We start from the raw sequence: 23,158 nt of genomic DNA, 5'->3' as shown, positions 1-23,158 counted from the left end.
TAATATATTAGTTTATTGAATGTATATGAAATAAGATGACCAAATAGGAAATCGTATTATACAAATATTGTTTCCAAAGATTTTGGCAAGAAAAGACACGGAGTATAATACATATAGGATAATATTTTAATTGATTGTACATGTATAGAAGAAATTAGAAGACCAATAAATAATTACACGTATTCTCAAAAAATATTTTGGCAAGAAAAGAGGGAGATGATTATGAAGGGAAAATATTGCACCAGAAATTGACATGTATCATTCCTGGTATCTATTTTAATATTATATACTTCCTCCGTTCTATTAATATTGCAACAATGGACTTTTTACACTATTTATCACTCTTGTTTGACCATATAATATGATTCATACGTTAAGCAAAATATAGTCATGTGGGATCTTGTTGGATTCGTCTCATGAAATACTTTCACAATATCAACTTTTTATAATTTTTACTCTTACACAATTATATATATACATACAAAGAGTATATAAGTGCATTACTACTATAAGGCCCATTAATAATAATGGAGTAAATAGTTGTCCAGCAATGGCACATCATTGATCCATTGTTCATAGCGTTCCTTACAAACATCTTAACAACTAATCCGATGCACTTTCTTAGAAAAACTCCATAACACCCAATGGAATAAATAGCTGCCAACTTTCCAAGGTTGGAATCTTAAAAGCATCGTCGATTGGTACATGCTTAACCACTTTCGTGCAATATTCTACCATATTGTTGTTATAATCTAGTATAAATATACGAATGAGAAAATTAAAAAAACAAAATGTTACCAAAGAGAATTTTCCAATAATATAAAACTAATTACGAAGTACAAAGTCAAATAATTAATTACATAAAACCATTTACGGGAATAATAAATTAAATAAAATTATTTTTTAAATTAACAAATTACATGAAACCTATACCTTCCCTTCCTCATTCTTGACCTCTGACCCACTCTACAACATCAAACTGTATGCCTAAAATTTGAGAAAATTTCTCCTCAAATAATTTGAGGTAATGGACTCCTTTGAGAGCCGATAAAGTGGATATCACAACAAAATTCTATAATTTGAAAGTCCAAAAATTGAGTGACTCATTCCACGCGAGAGTATTTACCGATTTAATTTCATCTTGCCATTTCTCTAACAAACCATTGCTTCATTATAAGCCTCTGTAGACTTTACAAACTCGTGTCTGAGACTACGTCAACGCAAACACAATTCATTCATCTCGATATGTTTGTAGTTTTTGTCAAAAAAACGATGTAATTTTTGATCGTCTGATTCTTCTCCTCCTCCAGTTCAAGAATCTTCAACTTCTCCTTCTCTATAAACTCGCCATAGAGCGCTTCGACTAAAGCCTCTACGTGACGGTACATTCTCTGAAAACCTACAGTGACGGATCTTAGTTGTTTCACTTCAAGAAAATTGTCTTTTCATAGCGATTATTTTGTAGTAATTATATATTCGCTATAATATGCACGTATGTTTGTGAAATAGTAGAGGAAATCGTATCATTTTACAATCACCATGGTAACCCTATATAAAATCGATACGAAAAATATAATAATACATATCCACCCTTTTTTTTGCACATTCATAAAATTATGAGAAATCGTATCGTTTACAATCGCCACTAAAACCCAAATATCGATAAGAAGAGCCTTTTCTACACTAGATTTACAAATATTGTTTGACAAAGAATACATAAAATTTGTCATAGCTTATTGGTAAAATATTTAATATTAGAGCTTGAGGTTGCATGTTTGAATCTTGTAAAGAACATATGTATGATTTTTTTTTTTTTTTTTTTTTGAAGAAAATGAGTTCAGCATTTACAGCGATTATAATCGCTGCAATAATCCACCACGATTGGATGTAGTTTTTCGTATCGATTATTGAGGACAACCCAGCGATATTGAAAACCACTACTAAAGGTTATGGTAACGGCGGATATTGTATCGAATAACCATTCGTAGGGAAATCTTTTTGTAGCAAATATAAACGATACCAAAGGTTAGAATAATCGCTACGAAAAGGTAATTTTCTTGTAGTGATTTTCCTCCATTAGAGAGATGAGAGAGTAATTGAATGAGAGCATTTCCAAAACCATAGAAAATTACCTAAATCCCATATACCACCAAATTCATACATTTTCCTTAACTAATGTAAAACAAAGCCCTGATTCACTTTCTTTTACTTGACATTTATGCAATTAAGGCATCAAATTTGCTCGAATAAGGGTTCGACTTCGCTCAAGTAAGGCTTCAAATTCACTTGGCTTGTTAAAACGTTGCTTCAAATTTGTGTTTGCGATGGTTTCGATTGAAGAAGACTTGCAATTCGTATGAGAAATTAAAAAATATAGGGTTTTTTTGGACTGGTTGCGGTTGGATTTCCGGGTTAGTTTTGTGGAAAAGGATAGAGAATGAAAAATTACAGCCTTCTTTTTACAACAGTAAGTCTTTGCGAGTTACTTCTCTAAAGTGCGAAAATGTCCATTTTCTTTTTTTAGCCAATGCCACCTACTATAATTTATACACAAAATAACAAAATATTCACCAATGTTATTTACTGGTTAAAAAATTTTCCTCTAATTTATTTTTTATTTTTACTTTTTGTCAAATCTTCTTAAATAATATTCTATTAGCTAAGATATTTATTTTTAAATCCGTGCATTGCACAGGTTTTAAGCTAGTTTTTTCATTTAAAGAGCTACATTTATCATATATTCATATTTGTGGTCTGTAATAGGGATGACAATGGGGTGAGTCGGATGCGGAGGATGGTACCTCTATACCCATACCTGCCTAAAAATCTTATACCCATCCCCGCCCTACCACCCGTGGCGAATACAATATCCACATCCATACCCGCCCCGTCGAGTACAAAATAGGATCCATCCCCGCCCCACCACCCACTTGGATATCCATATCCACCCCATACCCACCCCAAAACCGTCCCAAACCCACTGCCATGATGTTTTTATTGTATCACATTAATAACAATTATATTAAATTAAGTTAAAAAATTTAGGACTCTTGCTGTTTGGGCGAATTAGGCCCTAGGGGGTATTAAGTTTCATAAATTCTAAACTCTTCTAAAGGAAATATGGGGTGGGTATAAGGCGGGTATGGGGCGGGGCGAGTATAGAGCAGGTCTACTCTAAAATCCATACCCGCTCCATCACTCATGGCGGGTACACATTTTGTACCCATCCCCGCCCCATCACCTGCCAAACCTTCCTCCATCCCCGCCCTACTTGAACGGAGATGGGGCGTGTCTTTCATTTAACCCGACCCACTGCCATATCTAGCCTGTAATGATTTGCATTAAACATTGCATTGAGGTACTCCATAAATACTAATTTCTACATTTATGCCTCAACTTTTTCCAACATGATAGCATGCTCTGGCAAGGTGATGTTTGGCTAAAATATCTGGCCAACTTGCAAAATCCAAAAGGCATAAAAAGGTTATGATATTGGACTGGATCTGGTAAAGGTGTTTATTATTCAGACTTCACAAGGCCCAATGAATCATACCTGGGCTTGAGAGTTTTTATTGGTAACATCCAACTAGTAGGCCTGATAAAATGTTAATACTGGGCTTTCTCTAAATTGTTCATGTAAATTCACAGAGAGTGTATAAGTGTGTAATTACAATTATAAGGCCCATTAATACAAAATCAGTTTGCTATGACAAAGATAAGTTTTTGCACACATACAATGATACAATGACACAGATTTCTCAATATGGTGAAAATAAGTTATGATATGATGAATATTTCATACTTGTATAAGTTTCAATTACATAAATTTAGTCTAATAAAACAGAACAATACTAGCTTGCAAAATTTTCTCTAAGGAAGAGTGACAATACTTAGCAATTTAGCTCAACCTTACATTCAATGTATTGGGTATTATATACATTTATGCTTTACCATTATAAGAAATTCTATCACTTTATACTAGTACAATTTTTTTTTCCTTAAAAGGTTTACTAAAGAGATACCCATTAACTATTTCACATACTATCTCAATTATTGGGATAACCCATTAATTATTTTGATATTCATAATCTTAAGGAGTCACGCCATAAGATATAATCTTAGAAATTTATGCCATAATTGTCCATCGTCTAACAAATTTTACTACTTATAGACTACCCACAAAATCATCCCGTATTCTTTAAACGATTATAAGAATTTCGCGCGATAACATATCCTTCGTACTTAAATAAAACACACCTAAGGTTATAATCGAGGTATAGATTGCGTTCTAAAAAACAAAACACTCCTTGATTCCATGAATAATTTGACACCTCATAATTCGCAAAACCCAGCTCAGAAACTATATTCATCGGCCAAGTAAAACAGCAAGAACCCTATAAATTCACAAAAAATCAACAATTTGCACCACAATTATGCTATTTTTCGTAATTAAAAACACACTTAAAAACCCAATATTCTCTTCTCCTTCAAACCTCCTCTACCTTCACTCTCACCAATGGAACGCCAATAAATACCCAACAAGAACCCATCTTTCTCTCTCCTCTTTCTCTCAAAAATACCCTCAACAAACCCATTTAATTTCCTCAAATTTCCCAGCATTTATAAACCCTAATCAGGTTAGTTTCGTACTTCACCAGATCTCTTTCTCACCCCTCAAATTCACACTATAAAGTTTATCAATTCCCAGAAAAAATTGGAAATTTGTTAATTTTTATTAATACGGTTTGAATTTGATGATAAAAACTCGGAACTTAGGGTTTAAGATTGGTTATTTTTTGTAGGGTTTTTGTGATGAATTTGTTGATTAATCGAGAAATGGATGACCTAGAAAGAGCGATTTTGATTACTTTTGATGAATCTGGGACTATTGATTCTGTGTTAAAGTCTCAAGCAATTGAGTATTGTCAACGAATTAAGGAAATCCCCACAATTTCTTGCATTTGTGCTGAACACTTGTTTACCAGTAAATTTGCGCAAGTTCAGTTCTGGTGCTTGCAATGCTTGCACGATGCCGTTCGAGTTCGTTACTCGTCGTCGATGAGTGTTGAAGAGAAGGAATTTATACGTAAATCGGTTTTCGCAATGGCTACTTATGACGGTGTTGATGATAATAGTAAGATTTTTGTTAGGGTTTTAGATAGTCCTGCTTTTATTAAGAATAAGCTTGCACAAGTTTTGGTTAATTTGATTTATTATGAGTACCCTTTAATTTGGCCTACTGTTTTTGAGGATTTCATTAATCGTTTGAATAGAGGGGCAGTAGTTATTGATATGTTCTGTAGGTTGTTGATTGCATTAGATGATGAATTGATTAGTTTGGACTATCCTCGCAATGCCGATGAAGTGGCGGTTGCGGGCCGAGTTAAGGATACAATGAGGGAACAATGTGTTCCTCAGATTGTAAGAGCATGGTATGAAATTATTATGGCGTATAAGAATTCGGATTCTGAGCTATGTGCTAGTGTGTTGGATTCGATGAGGAGGTATATTTCATGGATTGATATTGGTTTGATTGCTAATCAAGTGTTTATTCCGTTGTTGTTTGAGTTAATCTTGGTTGGCGGGTTGCCTGAGCAGCTTAGGAGTGCTGCCGCGGGTTGTGTGTTGGCTGTGGTGATGAAACGGATGGATTCGCAAGCGAAGCTTAATCTGTTAAAGAGTTTGCAGATTAATCGTGTATTTGGTTTGATAAATGAGGAGACTGATGTTGAGTTGTTGTCTAGCATTGCCACTTTGCTTACTGGTTATGCAGCTGAGGTTTTGGAATGTGCAAAGAGATTGAACTCTGAGGAAGGAAAGCGAGTTTCGTCTGAGCTTTTGGAAGAGGTATTGCCGTCTGTATTTTATGTAATGCGAAGGTCTGAGGTGGATGCAACATTCAATACAGTGCAGTTTCTTTCTGGTTATGTAGCTACAATGAAAAATCTGTCTCCACTGACTGAAAAGCAGCTGGTTCATGTGAGTCAGATTTTAGAAGTGATTAGGGCACAGATTTGCTATGATCCCATTTACCGTCATCACCTTGATGTGTTGGATAAAATCGGGATGGAAGAAGAGGACAGGATGCTTGAATATAGGAAGGATTTACTGGTTCTGCTCCGTAGTGTGGGGCGTGTAGCTCCCGAAGTTACTCAGTCATTTATCCAAAATTCACTTAGTAAAGCTGTTGATCCTACTTCTGAGAGAAATGTCGAGGAGGTAGAAGCTGCACTTTCGCTTCTGTATGCGCTTGGGGAGTCTCTGAGTGATGAGGCAATGAAAGCAGGGAGCGGGCTTTTAGGAGTAGTGCTCACGCTTTTATCAACGAGGTTCCCATGCCATTCGAATAGGCTTGTTGCTCTTACTTACTTGGAGACTATTACGAGGTACATGAAGTATATTCAGGAGAAAGAAACTATACCCAAGGCCCTGGAAGCTTTTCTTGATGAAAGAGGTATACGTCACCCCAATATTATTGTGAGTCGGAGAGCAAGTTATCTCTTTATGAGGATTGTGAAATTGCTGAAATCAAAGCTAGCTCCTTTTATTGAGACAATTTTACAGGTGACTTTGCTTTCTAATGAACTGAGTTTATCATGTGGATAGTATCTGTTATTTTTCCTTTGTTTGCCTAATTTTGTGAATTTACCCACAGAAATTGCATGATGTCGTTGTTCGATTTACAAGCATGAGTTTTTCAGATAAGGTGATGATTGAAGCTGAAGATGGAAGTCACATATTTGAGGTTGTTAATGCTATCTATGATGTAGATGCAATGTTGTTGTGATTGTACAACCACTACATCTTTTTTCTTTTTGCTCCTGAATTGAAGACTATATTGTTTTCTTTATGTTTCATAGGCAATTGGCATTTTGATTGGGATGGACTCAGTGCCCCATCAGAAGCAAACTCATTACCTCAATTCATTACTCACACCCTTATGTCAGCAGGTTAAGTTTTGTGGTCATGATGTCTAAATAAATCATTTTTGCTGTTTATGTACTTTTTTGATACGTTGATTAAGTGCGAGATTTTATAAATAGTATTTAACGTTTGTTTTGGAAATATTACGTGTGCAGGTGAAGACATTAATAGAAAATCCAGAAGATTCTGCAACAAATATTTTAATCATTCAGCAAATAGTTGTGGCAATAAATGCACTCAGCAAGGTTTGCCCCTCTGAGCATGCTACATGCATATGTTGTAGTATGATTACAGATTTTGAACTGGCTTCGTTGTAGAGAAGATCATCAATTAAGTACTTAGTGCTGTGAATGTGCTTGTTTTAGTCTAAATTTTCTAGAGCTAAATCTAGTAAATTTCGGCAGGGAATAGTATGCTCGAAAAGCCTAGTCTTTGCTAGTTGTAGGCTTGTAACTGTGTTTTTGTCTTGTACATAGATGTAATATGTGTAATTATATCTAATCTTTGAGCTTAAGTGCCAAATTGATTTGGCACTCTGGACTCCCCTGTATTTAGTGTTATTGATCTGATTTCATCTTAATTTTTGCATGCAGGGTTTTAATGAACGTCTTGTAATTGCCAGCCGTCCAGACATTGGTTTCATGTTCAAACAGGTTTAATATTTTTCATTACTGTTTACTAATTTTCTTTATTGCATGTTTTACACTATGAATATAGATTTATGTGTTGGAGTATGTGAAGTTAGAATTCAGAGAGTGCTAAATTAAATAACAGCCACACTTGATATTGACATATTTTGTTTACTTAATGCTTCTTTAATAAACCTCCACTGGTAACTGTCTGTTGAGTCCATGTTAAAGGATTTTGAAATTTCTCAACACATATTTGTATCTGACTCTTGGCTCCTTGATCTGTAATCGAATCTCTGTGATATTGACTGGCTGTGATGTCTCTAAAAGAAATTGTAATGCCTCTTCTTTTAACCATTGTAGTCTGTGTTCCCTGTCTTTTCCTTAAATGCCTGGATTATGCTTTATGCTGTTGACACCTGTTTTCTCCAAGACAAATGCTTTTGATTTTAAAAATACTTTCCCTTTGAGTGTTCGCTTTGTCAAGTTATGTAACTAGATTTTTATTTTCCTTGTGGTACAGACATTAGATATACTACTCCAAATCCTTGTTGTCTATCCGAAAGTGGAGTCCTTGCGCAGTAAGGTATGTAGTATATGTCATATTATTCTGTCAAGGTGTTATTTATTTGTTGTTTGCTAAATCTTGCCTTTTTTTTTTTTAGGTAACATCATTTATCCATCGCATGGTTGAAACTTTGGGCGTATCTGTATTTCCGTACTTGCCAAAGGCATTGGAGCAGCTGCTTGCAGAGATTGAGGTAAACATGTGAAATAATACTCTCTTTTGCTTCCTTAAGTTGTACTGAGATGGCTCCCATTCTTCAAGCTTGAGGTTTGTATAATGATATGGATTGCTCTAGGATAGTACTGTTTTTTCTGGATTGAGAATGATCAGGTTATCTTATGCTAATGAACACGCTTTTCTGTTCTTTGCATTCTTACCCTTTTGTTTTTGAATCCTGATTTTCCCGGTGCTCTTAATTTCGATATAGAGAATGATTTTTATTTGCATATTCTGTAGTGCACTTAATTATATGATTACAAGTTCCTAGAATGTTACCTTTTCTAACTTACGCTACTATAAGAAAATAATCAATGCATCAAACATTAATGGAAGAATTCATAGTAGAATAAGGATGTCGACCACTATGCTGAGATGGGGATGATGATGAAACAAAAGGTTTTTTTGCCACTCGCCCATTAACCAGTTGGAAGTATTTGGTCTTTCAGCAATTTCATAATTTATGTATAAATTGCTTGTCTGGCTTCCTTCAAGAGTTGGAGATGGCTCTTGCGGTGGAAAGTGGAAGGGCTTTCTCTCTGCCTTTCAATGTTACCTTTAAAAAAAATTAAAAAATATTGTTTTTTGTTGCATTAGTTTACTGTGCACTGCTTTGAGTAAGGTAGCAAAAGGAATAAAGGACTGAAAGATCCATTGTGTATTTGTATGACATTTTATGTATTTTTGATTATTTGACTAACTTTACTACGTTTTTGTGGCAGCCAAAGGAGCTGGTTGGAGTTATTGTGTTACTGAATCAACTTATATGCAAATTCAACACCAAGGTTCTTGACATTGTGGATGAAGTATTTCCAACTATTGTTACGAGGGTATTTTCTGTTCTTCCGTTAGATGAAATTCCTTGTGGACCAGGTAGCATTACAGAGGTATGTTCACAATGATGCAGTCCTTTTAAATCTCACCCCATAGTCATGGTAAAAAGTGATTCTTAAATTACTATAATGGCTCAGGATGGCAAACTGGGTTTGTAACTTTGTATACAGAAAATGTTACCATATCAAGTTGCTTAGTGCTATGAATTGCATGCAATATTGTGTTATTAATTGTTGCTCTACAACCCAATAATAAAGAATGCTTTGAAGACTAAATTTATATCCTTGTATAATTTATTTCTTTTCATTGCAGGATGTTCGTGAAGTGCAGGAACTTCAGAGAACTTTATTCACATTCCTCAATGTCATAGCCACACATGAATTGTCTTCAGTTTTCATCTCTCCTAATGCTAGAGAGTATTTTAATCCAATAATGCAGCTGCTATTGTATTCCTCTTGTAAACATAAGGATATTACTGTGAGAAAGGTGTGTTCTTCTCTCCACTCTAGTTCAACTGGTTTTTCTTACTGATTGCACTTGACTTGCTGTGTGGTAAGTTAGTATGATCTAAACCAAGCTTCTGCCAATTAGGCATGTGTGCAGATATTTATCCAATTAATCAAAGACTGGTGCACTGGTTCATACGGAGAAGAGAAGGTTTGTTTTTAAATTTCCCCTATGTAATGCTGTCTTATTAAAGATCTTTATTAAGCTGCTGTCTTCCAGGTACATGGCTTTCAGACTTTTATAGTGGAAACCTTTGCAGTAGATTGCTGCCTCAACAGCGTGTTGGATAAGTCTTTTGAGTTTCGAGATGCAAATTCTGTGAGTTGATATACTATGGTCTATTTACTGCTTTTGTTATCCATACTATTTCTTACCAAATATCTGATTGCTTCATATTTCTTTTTTTTTTTTTTGTTCTATCAACGGTTCATTCTCATATTATGATGACACTTAGCGGGTTATTTGCTTTGTTTGGCTACTTCCCTCCAACTTTATTGTCATTGACTAATTGTAGTAAAGTTAGCATTTTACTAAACAATTTCTACCCATTTTGTTCTGAGCTCGATGATCTCAGCTTTTGTATCTGGATGCTTTGTTGTATTTTCCGCTGTCATTGTGTTTTTTTTTTGGAATCCTTGTGCATGCGGTATGCAATGCTTGAATTTGTTCACACTTTGTTTAATTTTAGGTATCTTGGTATTTTGTTGATTTCCTTGTGCTGCAACATTTTTTGCGATTTTGCAGTCTTCCTTATTTTTAATATCTATGTGATATAACGCTGGTTGTCTGTTATTCAGTTGGTTTCTCATGAGTTATGACCCCTTTTTTAAAAAGTGTCTGCTGAAGTACTGGGTATCTTGGTATTCTGTTGATTTCCTTGTGCTGCAAGCCTGCAACATTTTTTCCGATTTTGCAGTCTTCCTTTTTTTTTTTTTGGTATCTATGGTTTTCTGTTATTCAGTTGTTTCTCATGAGCTATGACCCTTTTTTAGACAGGGTCTGCTGAAGTACTGAAGTGGGGAGTTTAGCCAGACATTTTATTATCATAATAGTAATCTCTTGTAGCCTGTTAGGCAATGCCAAACATGAGGTGATTGGGCAGTTTTTTTTTTTGGGAGAGAGCGGTCATTGCTACATTGTTGTTTTTTTAATCAAATTCCTTTAATTGATTGGAGGGTGACAGGCTTGTTTTAGGTATGTGCTATATAATCAATTTCCTCACTTTGTTTATCTAAATGATATGGAGGGAAGGAGAGGGGAGGGAAAATGGGGTCCATTCCTTCTATTGATTGAATATTATTGGGAAAGGGAAACATTAGATTTGAAATTTTTAAGCAAAGATATTTATATAAATGCCAGTGCAACAGATACAACAGCCGAAAAGGCTGATGAGATACTGAGCATTGTAAACCAGTCACCTAAACGCTTCTTGCCAGAATCACCATTTTCTGAGTTCTGTAGTCTGTCTTTAGATATCCCCACCAGTCCATCACTACACCCATACTTGCAGTGACATGTATTTGTTCAATATTGTTCACTCAACTTACAGAATTGGCAATAGTTCTGAAGCTGGATGAACCCTAGTAGCAAATATCCAAGGTATGCAAGTAGAAAGGTCATCCAGCCATTTGTGCTATTTGTTCCATATCCTCTGTTCCTCGCTAGTTTCTTGTAGGCATTTTGCTATTGAAAGGACATATGCCTAAACTAAGGGGCCGTTTGGTTCGCAAAGCAGAATCGGAATGGAATGGGGAAAGGGTATGGGGGAGAATGGAATGAAACCCTTGAAATTTAGGGTGCTGTTTGTTTTAAAAAAACAAAGGGAATGATTCCATGGAACCACCACCACATCACCACCATTTAGGGTTTTATTTCAAGGTCGAGGAGTGCCGGAGAAGTGCCGGAGAAGGGTGAGCGAAGGTCGAGGAGTGTCGGAGAAGGGTCGAGGAGTGCCGGAGAAGGGTGAGCGAAGGTCGAGGAGTGCCGGAGAAGGGTGAGCGAAGGTCGAGGAGTGCCGGAGAAGGGTGAGCAAAGGTCGGCGAAGGTGGAGCTAAGGTTGGGGATCGCCGGCGAAGGTGGAGCGAAGGTCGGGGATCGCCGGCGAAGGTGGAGCCAAGGTCAGGGATCGCCGGCGACCATCCGGCGAGGTTGGTGGGATGTGGGTATGGTGGTGGTTGGGGAAAGGGAATGGTTAAAGGTAAGGGGGGTGGAGTGGGGAATGGGGGTGGAATAAAAATGGGTAAACCCAAAAATAAAAAAGGAGAAAGGGAATGACAAAAGTAGCAAAACAAACACTTACAAAGGGAATCATTCCCATTCCCTTCCCCTATTACAGCGAACCAAACGGCCCCTAAACATGGACCTTATAAGTTCCCTTCTAAATCTTTCCAATTTTGGAATAATTGGAAAGAATTTGCTCATCAAGGAAGAAAAATGTATTCCTTATAATCCTTTTCCTTGCCAAAACCTATTTTTTTCCAATGGTAAATGGACCCTTCCTCTCTTCCCATTTCCCTCGAATACTTCTCCTTCCCTCTCATTCCCTGCCTCCCTTTCCTTCCTAAATTCCTATCCAAACAAACTATGATATTATGGTCTCAGATAATTCATGATTCAGTGAGTAAGTTGGCAGCTTTATCCTTATGGATGCTTCTGGAGAGTATGATTTGCTTAAAATTCAATGTTAATCAATCATCTTGATAACAGAGATTTGGGTTGGCTGTTTCAGGGCGGTCTAGGTTATACCACTCCAGCAGTCATCTCTGTTTCGAGGGGATCCTGTTAAATTTTCAATTCAGATATGGTCATATGAATAGGATTATAAGTATCAACTCTAGAGAATCTTGCCAGTGTTCATCTCTGTTTCTAGGGATTCCTTGACCTAACCTGATATGATCACATGAATAGGATTGGGACAATTATAAGCATGAACTCCAGAGATTTTTAAGCGGTATATTACTTATATTTACCATTTCAGTTATTAAAATTGTCGCTTAGGCTTCTATTCCCTTGTAGCTTTTATTGAAGATGGAAAAAGCTGTACTTTGCTATGAGATCCAACATTTGTGGTGAAGGACAATAATATGTCATTAACTTTACGCCATTACTTTAGTGTTGCATAACAACTCGCTCCAGTTTAGAGGAGCATTGAAAAGGCTGGGCCATTGTTCTGTGAAGCCTGAGGGCTTTTTAATGCTACAAATTTATTCTCGAATCTTCCTGTTGTACATTTATGTGTGTGTGCTTTATTATTAGAGGATTTTAAGTGTAAATATTATCTCCATTCATGATATATTAATCTAATTAATTAAGTATTTCCATAGGTTTGTAAAGATTGATATGTTTTATAAATGACCAAAAGAAAGCTTTCAATCGTTCCTCAACTGATTGTAATATTACCTAGGATCTTTATTCCTGTTTTGTAACAGTACTTTCTTTTTTGAATTTGCCAGCACGCATTGTTGGGCGAAATTATAACAGCCCAGAAGGTCATATATGAGAAGTTTGGTGATAACTTTCTTTCTGAGTTTTCCAAGGGTTTACAAGCTAAACACTGCTCCCAAGAAATGGCTGAGCAGTATTATCAGAAATTGCAGGTTCGGATAATAACTTTGCTACTGTTACCTTTCCAAACCTTACAGCTTTTGTATAGTAATATTGCTTAGGATTATGAACTTTGATGATAGTTGAATGAAAATTTCTACTTAGTCAAGTACCCATTGTTTCTAATGGTGTCCTAGACAACATTATTTTGCATTTTGGTTTTCATTGAGTTGGCAATTACTTTAACGTGTTATGCCTGTGCCGGTGACTTTAATTCGCAGAGCAACGAATCCAAAGCTCTTAAATCTTTCTACCAGTCCCTCATAGAGAATTTAAGACAGCATCAAAATGGAAGTCTTGTTTTCAGATAGCATTTTCGAAGGATGATATGACTATTGATGTTGCTTATCTCATTTTATCACCAATTATAGCTCCTCCTTTTGTCCATACAGGTAAGTTGTTTTCCGAATCTGGTTATGTTTGCTCATTTTTGACTGATTTTTATTTTGACATACTCCGTATCCTTTTACACCTTTTGATCTTTTTTTCATGTTGCAGGTTTTTGTGCACATTGTATATATTTATGGTATTTGTTCGCTGGATCATGAGGTAAGTTGACATTCATTTTTGTCAAGCAAATAGCCAATTATCACTCTTGTAATGTATGACCTAATTTTGATACTTCTCTTGAACAGGTGTAAATTCCGGGAAGCAGTTTTGTTGTTTTAATATGGAAAGCTGAAAGCTCATTGTAAGTGAAAGTGGCATTTTATGGCTTATTCTTTCTACTTACGCTTCTGAAGTTTCGTCCCAAGCTGAATCAACCTATCATATAGCCATCAGTGTGAGTTAGCAAGAACTCAATTATTTGGTTAGCTAGGTTGGGTGTTTTGTTTATATGTTTACAATATGTTGTGCCATTTGGGCATTGAAAGAAAAAGGAATAGAAAATAATACCTTTTTTTATTAAAAAAAAAAAAAAGGCAAGCAGTATATGTCAGCTTTGGTTCTTCTGGATTAGTAGGAAATTCTGTATTCATCTGATGAGAATTTAATGTGCAAAATAGCGTTATAGAAGTCATTCTTTGTATTTGTGGGATATGTGATCCCATAAAAAAATTTTGTTCATTATATTAGACTATTAGTAGTAATGTAGTATAGTTGAATTAATCTTATGTTTAACCTTGCTCTATTTTTTCATCTCTATCTTTATTTCCATTCTTACAGACATTGCATGGACCTTAGTTATACTATGCATAAATTTTGGAAGACATTTAATGAACCGAACCAAGTGACATTTTAACCTTTGCACGATGGATAGAAGTACGAAAAAATTGAAGATTTTGATACTTGACTTCCGATTTCACACTGTTATCCAATTAGCCTTGCATGTTATGCCCCTTGCCTTAGTTGCCTATAAGCTTCGGTCCAAGTATGGGTAACCCTCTCTTTGTGCCTAGGTTCTATAATGGATTGAACAAGGCGCTAGGTTCTTGTACCTAGCATGCTGTAATGCCTGTATAGCAGGTGGCCATCATGCCATAGACGAAACACCATTGACATTCTCTTCACTCTGTTTTTCATCGCGTTTATCTACCAGTTATGTATTTTTCAATCTGGTAAGAGTGTTCAGTGCTTTCTTTATCGCTTCATCGAGCTTTCCTTTTTATTTGTCCCGTTGTCTTTAGAAAATGTGACGATGTTTGTTGTGTGGAGATTCAACGAAGACATTCATAAAGCATAGAATGCTAAGGGTATATGCCAATTATCAATGCGTGTTGACCTTGTTGCTGCTAGCCGTAATTGATTCAATTTGTCTTAGGTTTAGATTGTACCTCTTTTTCTCTTTCTGGGGGATCGTTATATTCTCTTATAAAGTGGTGAGGACATAAAAAAAATGTCATCCTCCTTCGACTAGTGTTTCCACTGCTCCCTTGCGGAGTTCATATACGAGTAATAATCATTTTTTACTAATACTTTTGAAAAATAGAATACATGAGTTTTAAGAGTGGTGTTAATATAATACCTCCGTTTCATATTATTTGCAACGATTTGACATAAAGTGTGACTAAAATTGTTTTATCGTTGCAAATAATATGAAATGAAGGTAGTAATAGATATGGTGTTGTTTGTGCTAATTTCTTTTCTAAGATTGGAGAAAGGAGTTGAATTTATAACTTAAGTGTTATGAATGAGGTCATGAACTCTTCTTTCCAACCCTTGATTATTTTAGGTTCAAATTTGATTAGACCCCTTGCCGCTATTCGGACCTTGTTTTGCCTCCGTTACATGTTTGCTTTTCAAAAATGTTTTTTGGTTTAGTTGAGAAAACTTTTATGGGCTCTATAAATGATAGAAATATAAAAAGTGTCCTTAAGATTGTATTTTTTTTTTTTTTTTTTTTTTTTACCAAGATAGATTTGTCACCGTCTTAGTCTCTCCTCTACCTCAGTCATTGGCCATTGCACTACCTTGATATGTATGTGGATCATTCCCACATTCTTTGTTGCTTTCAAAATCGCCCCTACAGGATCTATGGTCAAAGGATGCAATTTTTCTTCATTAGAAATATATGGATCAAAATAGAAGATATGCGTTATGCATATACTATTCTCAAAGAATAATGGAGAAAAGTACGTGTTACACTTTTAAGCATTTCAACAGAATGTCTTTTCAATAATGTCATCAAAGCTTTCAATTTTGTGGTTGTATTCTAAGTATATCCATCTATCATACGAGTACTTGTGATTGTCATCATCTTCATGGTTAAGTGCATTTGATGAAGTGGTTTGGTTAAAATTAGACATTAGTCTATTTGAAAACTACTTGTATTTAGCAGGTGGTCCACGATGACCTAGATTACCAAAATTTTGCATCTAGTCATTCTTAAACTGATATGTAAGTAAATTAGGTGAATTTTGCTTCCCTACCAAATCTAACATTGCTTAACATTTTCTGACGTGCATTAGGTACAAGGTGGTGCTAAATTATTTCCTCCATTCTTTTTTACTACGTAAATGACAAGATACTCTGTATATCTTTTTGAAAAGTTGTAAAATCAATTGCAACAATGCTATAATTTGCTAATGATTCTCTCTACCTCTATCCTTGATCACACATGCCCTTTTTTTTGGTCGTTATTACACTCTTCGATCTCCTTAAATACAGAGTACTTACTACTAGGCTACTAGCTAATAGGAACCAGGATGTCACTAATTCAAGTAATTAAGTTACTAGACGGTTTCAAATTAAGGAGTTGTTAGACACACTACATAGTCAACATCCTTTCTCTGAAGGCATTCTTTGTTGCTGAAATTAATGCTAAGTAGTTTTGTTGAAGCCACCTATCAGGCTATCACCCCCACTCTATTAGCTGTAGTAGGATCATTTGACTAAGCAAACATTAACATGTGTGTAAAAATGACACCATAATAATTAATTTAAATAAGAAGGGTGTTAAGTAGCTTAGAGTAGTGTGCCCAGATCCTAAATCTTCGAGTGTTTAGTATATAAACGACTTCTATGTGGTATAGGTGTGAAAATATTAAATTTTTAGTTGGTAAAGATAAAAAATCTAGTGTCCTAAGCGGTGGTATTTTGTACATTTAAATAGTGAAAGAACGCCATTGTCTATTGTTATGCACAAGTACAAGTGGAAGGCTGGAAGCCAACAAAATGACTAGTTTCATTAGTGAAAGATTTACGAGTAGAAGGGAGATTATATAATATGTCTTAAGTAACTCTGCACATACAAGAACAAAAAAAAAAAAAAAAAAAAAAAAAAAAAAAAAAAAGATACGTCGATGAAAGTGATATAGTGTTGAACTGTTGATATATATATACTTGCCTATCCAAATACTTCCTTTGTTTCTATTATGTCACCTCATATTTCTCTTTGAGGTGATCCTTTGAGATAGACCCATACTATAAAACTATACAAGGGCCTCCACTTGCAGAACAATCCGTATACAACATGTTTACCTAAACCTTATTAAAGTGAACTTTGCTTTATAGAGCAATACAAAAAAAAAAAAATACAGAGGAAGTATTAAATTTGAATGACAACTGTTGGATTTATGTGAAGGCTGGTATTTGATAAAGCCTTAGAAATGAAAGGGTGTAGTTTTTTTCAATAAATGAAACTGGCCAATTGAGCACAACGCATACAATAATCAAGCTAGCATCAAATCAACTTTGGCATGGTAGCACAATCATATGTTTTGAACACATGCAATGATCTAATTGTTAGATTTTGCACTTAGTTGCATCGATGAAATAAGACTTTTGGGGATCTTTATATCTTTTATCCCTTAGCAAGGACGTTTGGCGTAGGACCCTTACCCTCCCACTTTCCCATTACATGTTTGCCTTTCTTTTTTGGTGTTGGATGTGCAAGGAAAAGCCACGACTCCTACAACATTGACTACTACTAGCTAGTTTACTACTCATGTGACTCATGCATGCATGTACATTAGTACATGTCTTTCTATGTTTTATCCCTTTGTTTTTCGTTGTGTTGTCCAATATACTCATGGACCACCTTTGATCTCAATTCTCGAATATACCACTCCATTAAGTTAAAAAAAAAGGCCTTTAGAGGGATATCTCCTTTTTGAGAGTTTCTCGTGTTAATGTAGATCAGAACAATTATCGCAAGAAGAACAGTAGAAAGGTGACTAGCTTATAAGGTTTGCGGGTACCTCCTCTTATTACCATCTGATTTGTATATTGTTGAACCTCAGTGAACATATATGCTAATCGTCTCACCTTCGGTTTAAGCTATAATCATAATCTTGATAGATAAAGCAAGGGTATAGAGTATCACTAACGGTAATCTACAACTCAACCACAATAACTTTTATTTTATAGTGTATACGTTATTGGATTGCTGCAAATTATTGGTATCTCTCACAACTAAATTAGAATACATATTCCAAAAAGTTTCGCGCACCTATTGTTAACTCTAGTACTTTAGTAGGGGAAAAAGCAATTTGAGGCGTGGGCTCTCGAAGCTACTTTCTTATGAATACTTAAACAACATTATTGGCAATTTCTAATCTTAGCTGCATTTCATGGGATTGGCTATATTATGAAACACCCAAACTTAACACCTTTTTAACATAATATTTTTATTTTATTTTTTAATGAAAAGCTTATAATGGGAGAGCTTAAAGAAAGTTCCATTAGAAGGTAACATAAAAGGATGTGTTTGCTTTGGTAGGAAAACTAATCATTTACTTAACTTTAGGTGTATAAGGAGTATCTACTTCCATTTAAGTGTTTTTAAAGTTAAAAGGATGACATAAAATTAAAATTGCTCATAATTATTTCTAGTCTTTTACTTATATTATGATATTTATCCAATTAATTAATGCTTGTAGAAATTAATTCTTGCTGTAAACCACCCCAATTGACAAATGAAGATGTAATTTGACTACTAATACCCTAAAACCTTCTCTTGGTAGGTAAGGAAGCATAAAATTGTCGCTTCTTACTTCTTAGTTAAGTTTAATTGATTTTGAATGCACAACTTTCAATGCTCTTTAGCTTAGAAAACTTTGGATTATTGAAAATTTAGCCTAGTAAGAATTGACATAACTAAATTCTAAACAATTACAAAGCCGTAATTGGGTTGACTAGTGATCTTTAATAGATTTATATCTTACAGCATTCGATTGGATTATTATATGTAACTCAACCTTTTTTAATTTCACACTATAGAAAAAGGTTTTAGGAAAAATCCTTTCAAATAAAATCAATAAGTTTAAATAAGTGCAACTAGGCGTTGTGTATGTTGTGTGTGTATATATATACATACATATATATATACATATATATATTGATTATGCACATTTTCATCCCATGCATGAATAAGGGCTTAGAGCGAGGTAAGCATTATTTGTGGAAATTTTCAAATTTTTTTCCCCTGAAGTGATGCAGAGTTAGGACTATTTGTGTTTGAGACATCATCAATGAAATTTTGGATTAAAGACCAAGAGATGATTGTGAAATTGGAGTCTCAAAATGCAATCACTTAGGCAGCAAATTAAAAGATTTGTCTTGAAGATTGTTAGAAAACCAACTCCGCAATGATGATTTTATAAATATATTAAAAAGTGTTTCAAATATACATCAGAAGTTATTGCGGGTTTATAGACTCACTAGTAAAAAACGGTGCACTAGAGGATAATATGTACTCGTAATCAATTGTGGGAAAGTGGCGGTGATAAATGTTACTTTATCACCTCATATACATAGTAATTGCTATAGGTACCATAAGATGTTTGCTTTCAAAATAGGCTATTAGCCTTGTAAAAATTCTTAATAGAAAAGAGTCAATCAATTGCATTGTTGGATATTTGGATTAGCTACACTAGTAGTAAAATAAATTATTGATTTTTCCATTATCTGTCCTTATCTAATGAATACTCTAAAGATTTGAGCTGAGTAAACTTACAACTGATGAAACTTAAATACAATTAACAAACAAAAAAATTTATTTTGTACACTTGTTGCAATTCAAACACAATTAGGACAAATTAAAAACTCCTATCGAACTTCACAAAGAGCTGAATCAGATTTGACTGCCCTAGATCTTTGTGACCTTCTTTGTTGTCCATTCTTTTGTTTTTCTTCTCGTTCAACCTCCTTTTCTTCCACTATTTCAACGTTTACCACTTCATTTATTTCATTATTAACATTATTATAAATGTTATCCTCTTTTTTAGCATCACACAATAATGATTGCTCTTTATTATTGGTTACTTCCTGACCTTCTTTTGGTACAACATACACAAATGGCCCCCCAAATGGCATGTCATTGAGTTCCAAAAGTGGTTCCAACACCTTGATCACTACACTCATTTTAGGCCTTGTTTTAGGATGCTTGTTTAGGCATTGGTATGCCAACAGTGCTGCGATTTTCGACCCCTCTATCGAGTATTGCCCGTCTAGTCTTGGGTCCATTATGCCTTCGATTTTTCGAGGATCTTTTAGTAGTGGCCTTCCCCAATCTACCAAACTCTGCTCTTTTTTCGGACGCTTCTTGTCCATGCATCTTCGACCTGTTAGTAATTCTAATAGGACTACCCCGTAACTGTAAACATCGCTCATAGTTGTCAAATGACCTGTTTTTTTATTCAAGCAATCAATAAATGTATTACTTTATGCAATTTGCTTCAAAACATATATGCCTACAATGTGGCTAATGCCTAACTTTTAGTTTTGATTAGTAAAACTAAATGTTACTAGTAAGAATGGCATATAATTCGTGGAAACTGAAATACAATAAATATTAATTCTATTCAGTAAAATAAGGTAAACTGAACAAGTGCGTAATGTAACAGTGTAACACTAAGGGAACCAAGAATCATTGTCCTCAAAGTATACTTTAATCAATTACCTGTCATAATGTACTCTGGGGCGGCATACCCTTTAGTGCCCACTATGTTTTTGGTAGAAACATGAGTCTTATCTTCATCTGGTCCATCTCTAGCAAACCCAAAATCTGATAGTTTAGCTGTATAATCCTGCACAAACAAAATCAATTCTTTAGTGGCTAGAATCGGAAAACGTACAAATTCTAGGCATTACCTGACAATTAATGTAATTTGAACTAGTAACGTGACAATTAAAATTAGGCAGAGGCCGTAAATGATTTGGTATAAACTTACAGCATCTAAGAGTATGTTTGCGGCCTTGAAATCCCGGAAAATGACGGGTGTATTGAGTTCATGAAGAAAAGCTAAGCCTTTTGCAGTATCTAATGCAATTTTGATTCTTGTCAACCATGGCAACGGAATAGAACGTCCTACATTCACATTATCAAAATAACAAGAAGCCGAAATAAATTAATTAGCTTAATTAGGTAGGTCCAAAATTGGAATATAAACAATAAAGATAGAATATAAAAAACAAACAATCTAAAATAGAATAAAAAAAAGAGGGATATACTTACTGCTAAAAAGTTGCTTGTCCAAATTACCCCTAGCCATGTATTCATACACAAGGAGTCTTTGCTCTTTTTCACATGAATACCCAATTAGCTTCACCAAATTAGGGTCCCTTAATTGTCCTAGATATATCACTTCAGCCTAGAAAAATAAAATGAAATGTGCACATTAAACATATTAGTATGCTATTTTAAAGTTTTTATTAATTTTCCTTTGATTATAATATAAAGTTCCATGATATGTTAATTATTGTTATAAACTTGTATGAAGAATAACTTACCAACCACTCTTTATGACCTTGTGTACCTTCCAAATCCAAGACCTTAACAGCAACAGCTTGAGCCTCTAAACCAGGCCTAAGATTATCATGTAAGAAACCTTTATACACCGCGCCGAATCCACCTTCACCAAGGAAGTTACTCAATGAGAAGTTATTAGTGATCAACCTAAGCTCATCATGGCTAAAAACATGTAGGTTTGATCCCGGAATCGAGTTCGAAAGCTCGTTGATCGAGATTTCCGAGCTAATGTTAAGTTTATTGGTTATGCCTAAATGGGATACTCTATGAGGAGAAGGTGAAGGTGTTTGTTTAGGATGAACAAGTTCATCATTTGTGTCAAGAGTATTGGTAAAACAACATATGGCCATTTTTAGTGCCATATTTTTGTTATTTTTGGTTTGTGTTTTTTTTGTTTTTTTTTGTTTTTTTTTTTTTTTTTTTGTGTACTATTGATTGAATCTCCTCCAATTTATGGGAGGAGCTTGAAGATTAAGCAAAATAGTGTAATTGATGTGAATGGAAAAGATAAGTGGAAAAATGGGTTTGTGGTTTTGGAAGAGTACCCTTTTTTTAAAGGGTTACTTTAAGTAGGGAAGACCGACCAAAAAATTTAAAGGCAAGTGTTGTTTATGCTAGGTTTATTGAACTTGTGATTCTAATTTTTTTTTTTATTTATTTTTTTATAATAAACTAGTTTGTTGTTCTATGTCATGCATGCGTTATTGTTATTTTTATTATTATTTATAAGTGAAATTATATTCCAATTTTCAAACTAATATAAAAAAAGAGATATGACTATTTAGGAAAGATTATAAATTCAATAGTTTTTATTATAAATTATAATATTTAAAGGGATGCTATGATGTATTCATGGTTTTCTTGAAATAATATACTTGAAAAATAAAAAATTCAAGAGTGTATATTATTCAGTTATTTTTATAATTTCACTTCTTAACTTCTTCACGAGTATTAAATTTAGTTAGGTGGAATGTATGAGAGCAGAAGTTCTTAATATGAAGTATCTCATTAAAAGTAGAATTTCTCATAAAGTCAACATCTACTCCATAGAATTTATATTTTACGTGTGCTCTAATCATATATTAATTATCATCTAACAAACAAAATTTTTAGTGCAATCAACATTACATGCACACATATAAAATTTTATAATCTTAGATAGTCAATTTTCTAATCATATAAAATTAGATATAATTGTTAGGTTTAATTGAGATTATTATAAGTAAGTAAAGTATCTTCTATTTCATATTAAAATTAAAAAAATAAAATAAAGTATCATCTTATGTTTCTAGAACATAAAGAGACGGAGAATAATAATATTCTAAAAATGGTGAGCCCCAATAGTCTACGCCCATTAGAGCTTTTGGCTGGGCTTGGGCCCACATAAACGTTAGTGGGTTTTAACAGTGACATTTTTTAGAGTGGGCCACATGCCACTTTGCTGAAACTCAGTGCTATTTTTTGTTTTCTTTTTGTTTTATTTCATGATTGTAATAACAAACAAATTTTGCCCACAATTTCATCTTTAAAAGTTGAAAAGAATGCTCATTTTGAAATTTCACCAAAATTTCTTGTCACGTGAAAAAAAAAAAAAAAAAAAAAGGAGAAACTTAGCTTATACAAGTATATACTTGGTATTATATTTTCAAAGCCGCGTTACATAGTCATCAATCATCAGCAGTTAAC

The 23,158-nt window shown here is 34.4% G+C and overlaps 2 protein-coding genes across 2 annotated transcripts; one reads left to right on the top strand and one right to left on the bottom strand.

Annotated features, from left to right (window-relative positions):
* The first annotated feature begins 4,227 nt into the window (after window positions 1-4,227).
* Window positions 4,228-14,403, top strand: LOC110688085 (exportin-T-like). Its single transcript, XM_021864765.1, has 16 exons — window positions 4,228-4,637; window positions 4,803-6,564; window positions 6,656-6,745; window positions 6,861-6,950; window positions 7,080-7,169; window positions 7,518-7,577; window positions 8,077-8,139; window positions 8,219-8,314; window positions 9,060-9,224; window positions 9,484-9,657; window positions 9,763-9,828; window positions 9,898-9,996; window positions 13,131-13,274; window positions 13,503-13,673; window positions 13,780-13,830; window positions 13,917-14,403. The coding sequence occupies exons 2-14, from the start codon at window positions 4,813-4,815 to the stop codon at window positions 13,590-13,592; spliced, it is 2,979 nt and encodes a 992-aa protein (XP_021720457.1). The 5' UTR covers window positions 4,228-4,637; window positions 4,803-4,812; the 3' UTR covers window positions 13,593-13,673; window positions 13,780-13,830; window positions 13,917-14,403.
* A 5,198-nt stretch (window positions 14,404-19,601) lies between these two features.
* Window positions 19,602-22,212, bottom strand: LOC110688084 (serine/threonine-protein kinase RIPK-like). The gene is made up of 5 exons (XM_021864764.1): window positions 21,454-22,212; window positions 21,179-21,314; window positions 20,895-21,031; window positions 20,624-20,750; window positions 19,602-20,348 (listed from the first exon to the last, which is right to left on the bottom strand). The coding sequence occupies exons 1-5, from the start codon at window positions 21,832-21,834 to the stop codon at window positions 19,771-19,773; spliced, it is 1,359 nt and encodes a 452-aa protein (XP_021720456.1). The 5' UTR covers window positions 21,835-22,212; the 3' UTR covers window positions 19,602-19,770.
* Between the last annotated feature and the right edge of the window lie 946 nt (window positions 22,213-23,158).

This window comes from Chenopodium quinoa, unplaced genomic scaffold (genome assembly GCF_001683475.1).
Source record: "Chenopodium quinoa cultivar QQ74 unplaced genomic scaffold, ASM168347v1, whole genome shotgun sequence".
Classification (NCBI taxonomy): domain Eukaryota; kingdom Viridiplantae; phylum Streptophyta; class Magnoliopsida; order Caryophyllales; family Amaranthaceae; genus Chenopodium; species Chenopodium quinoa.
Note: the sequence above shows the minus strand (reverse complement) of the source record. Positions and strands in the feature narration are given on the sequence as shown.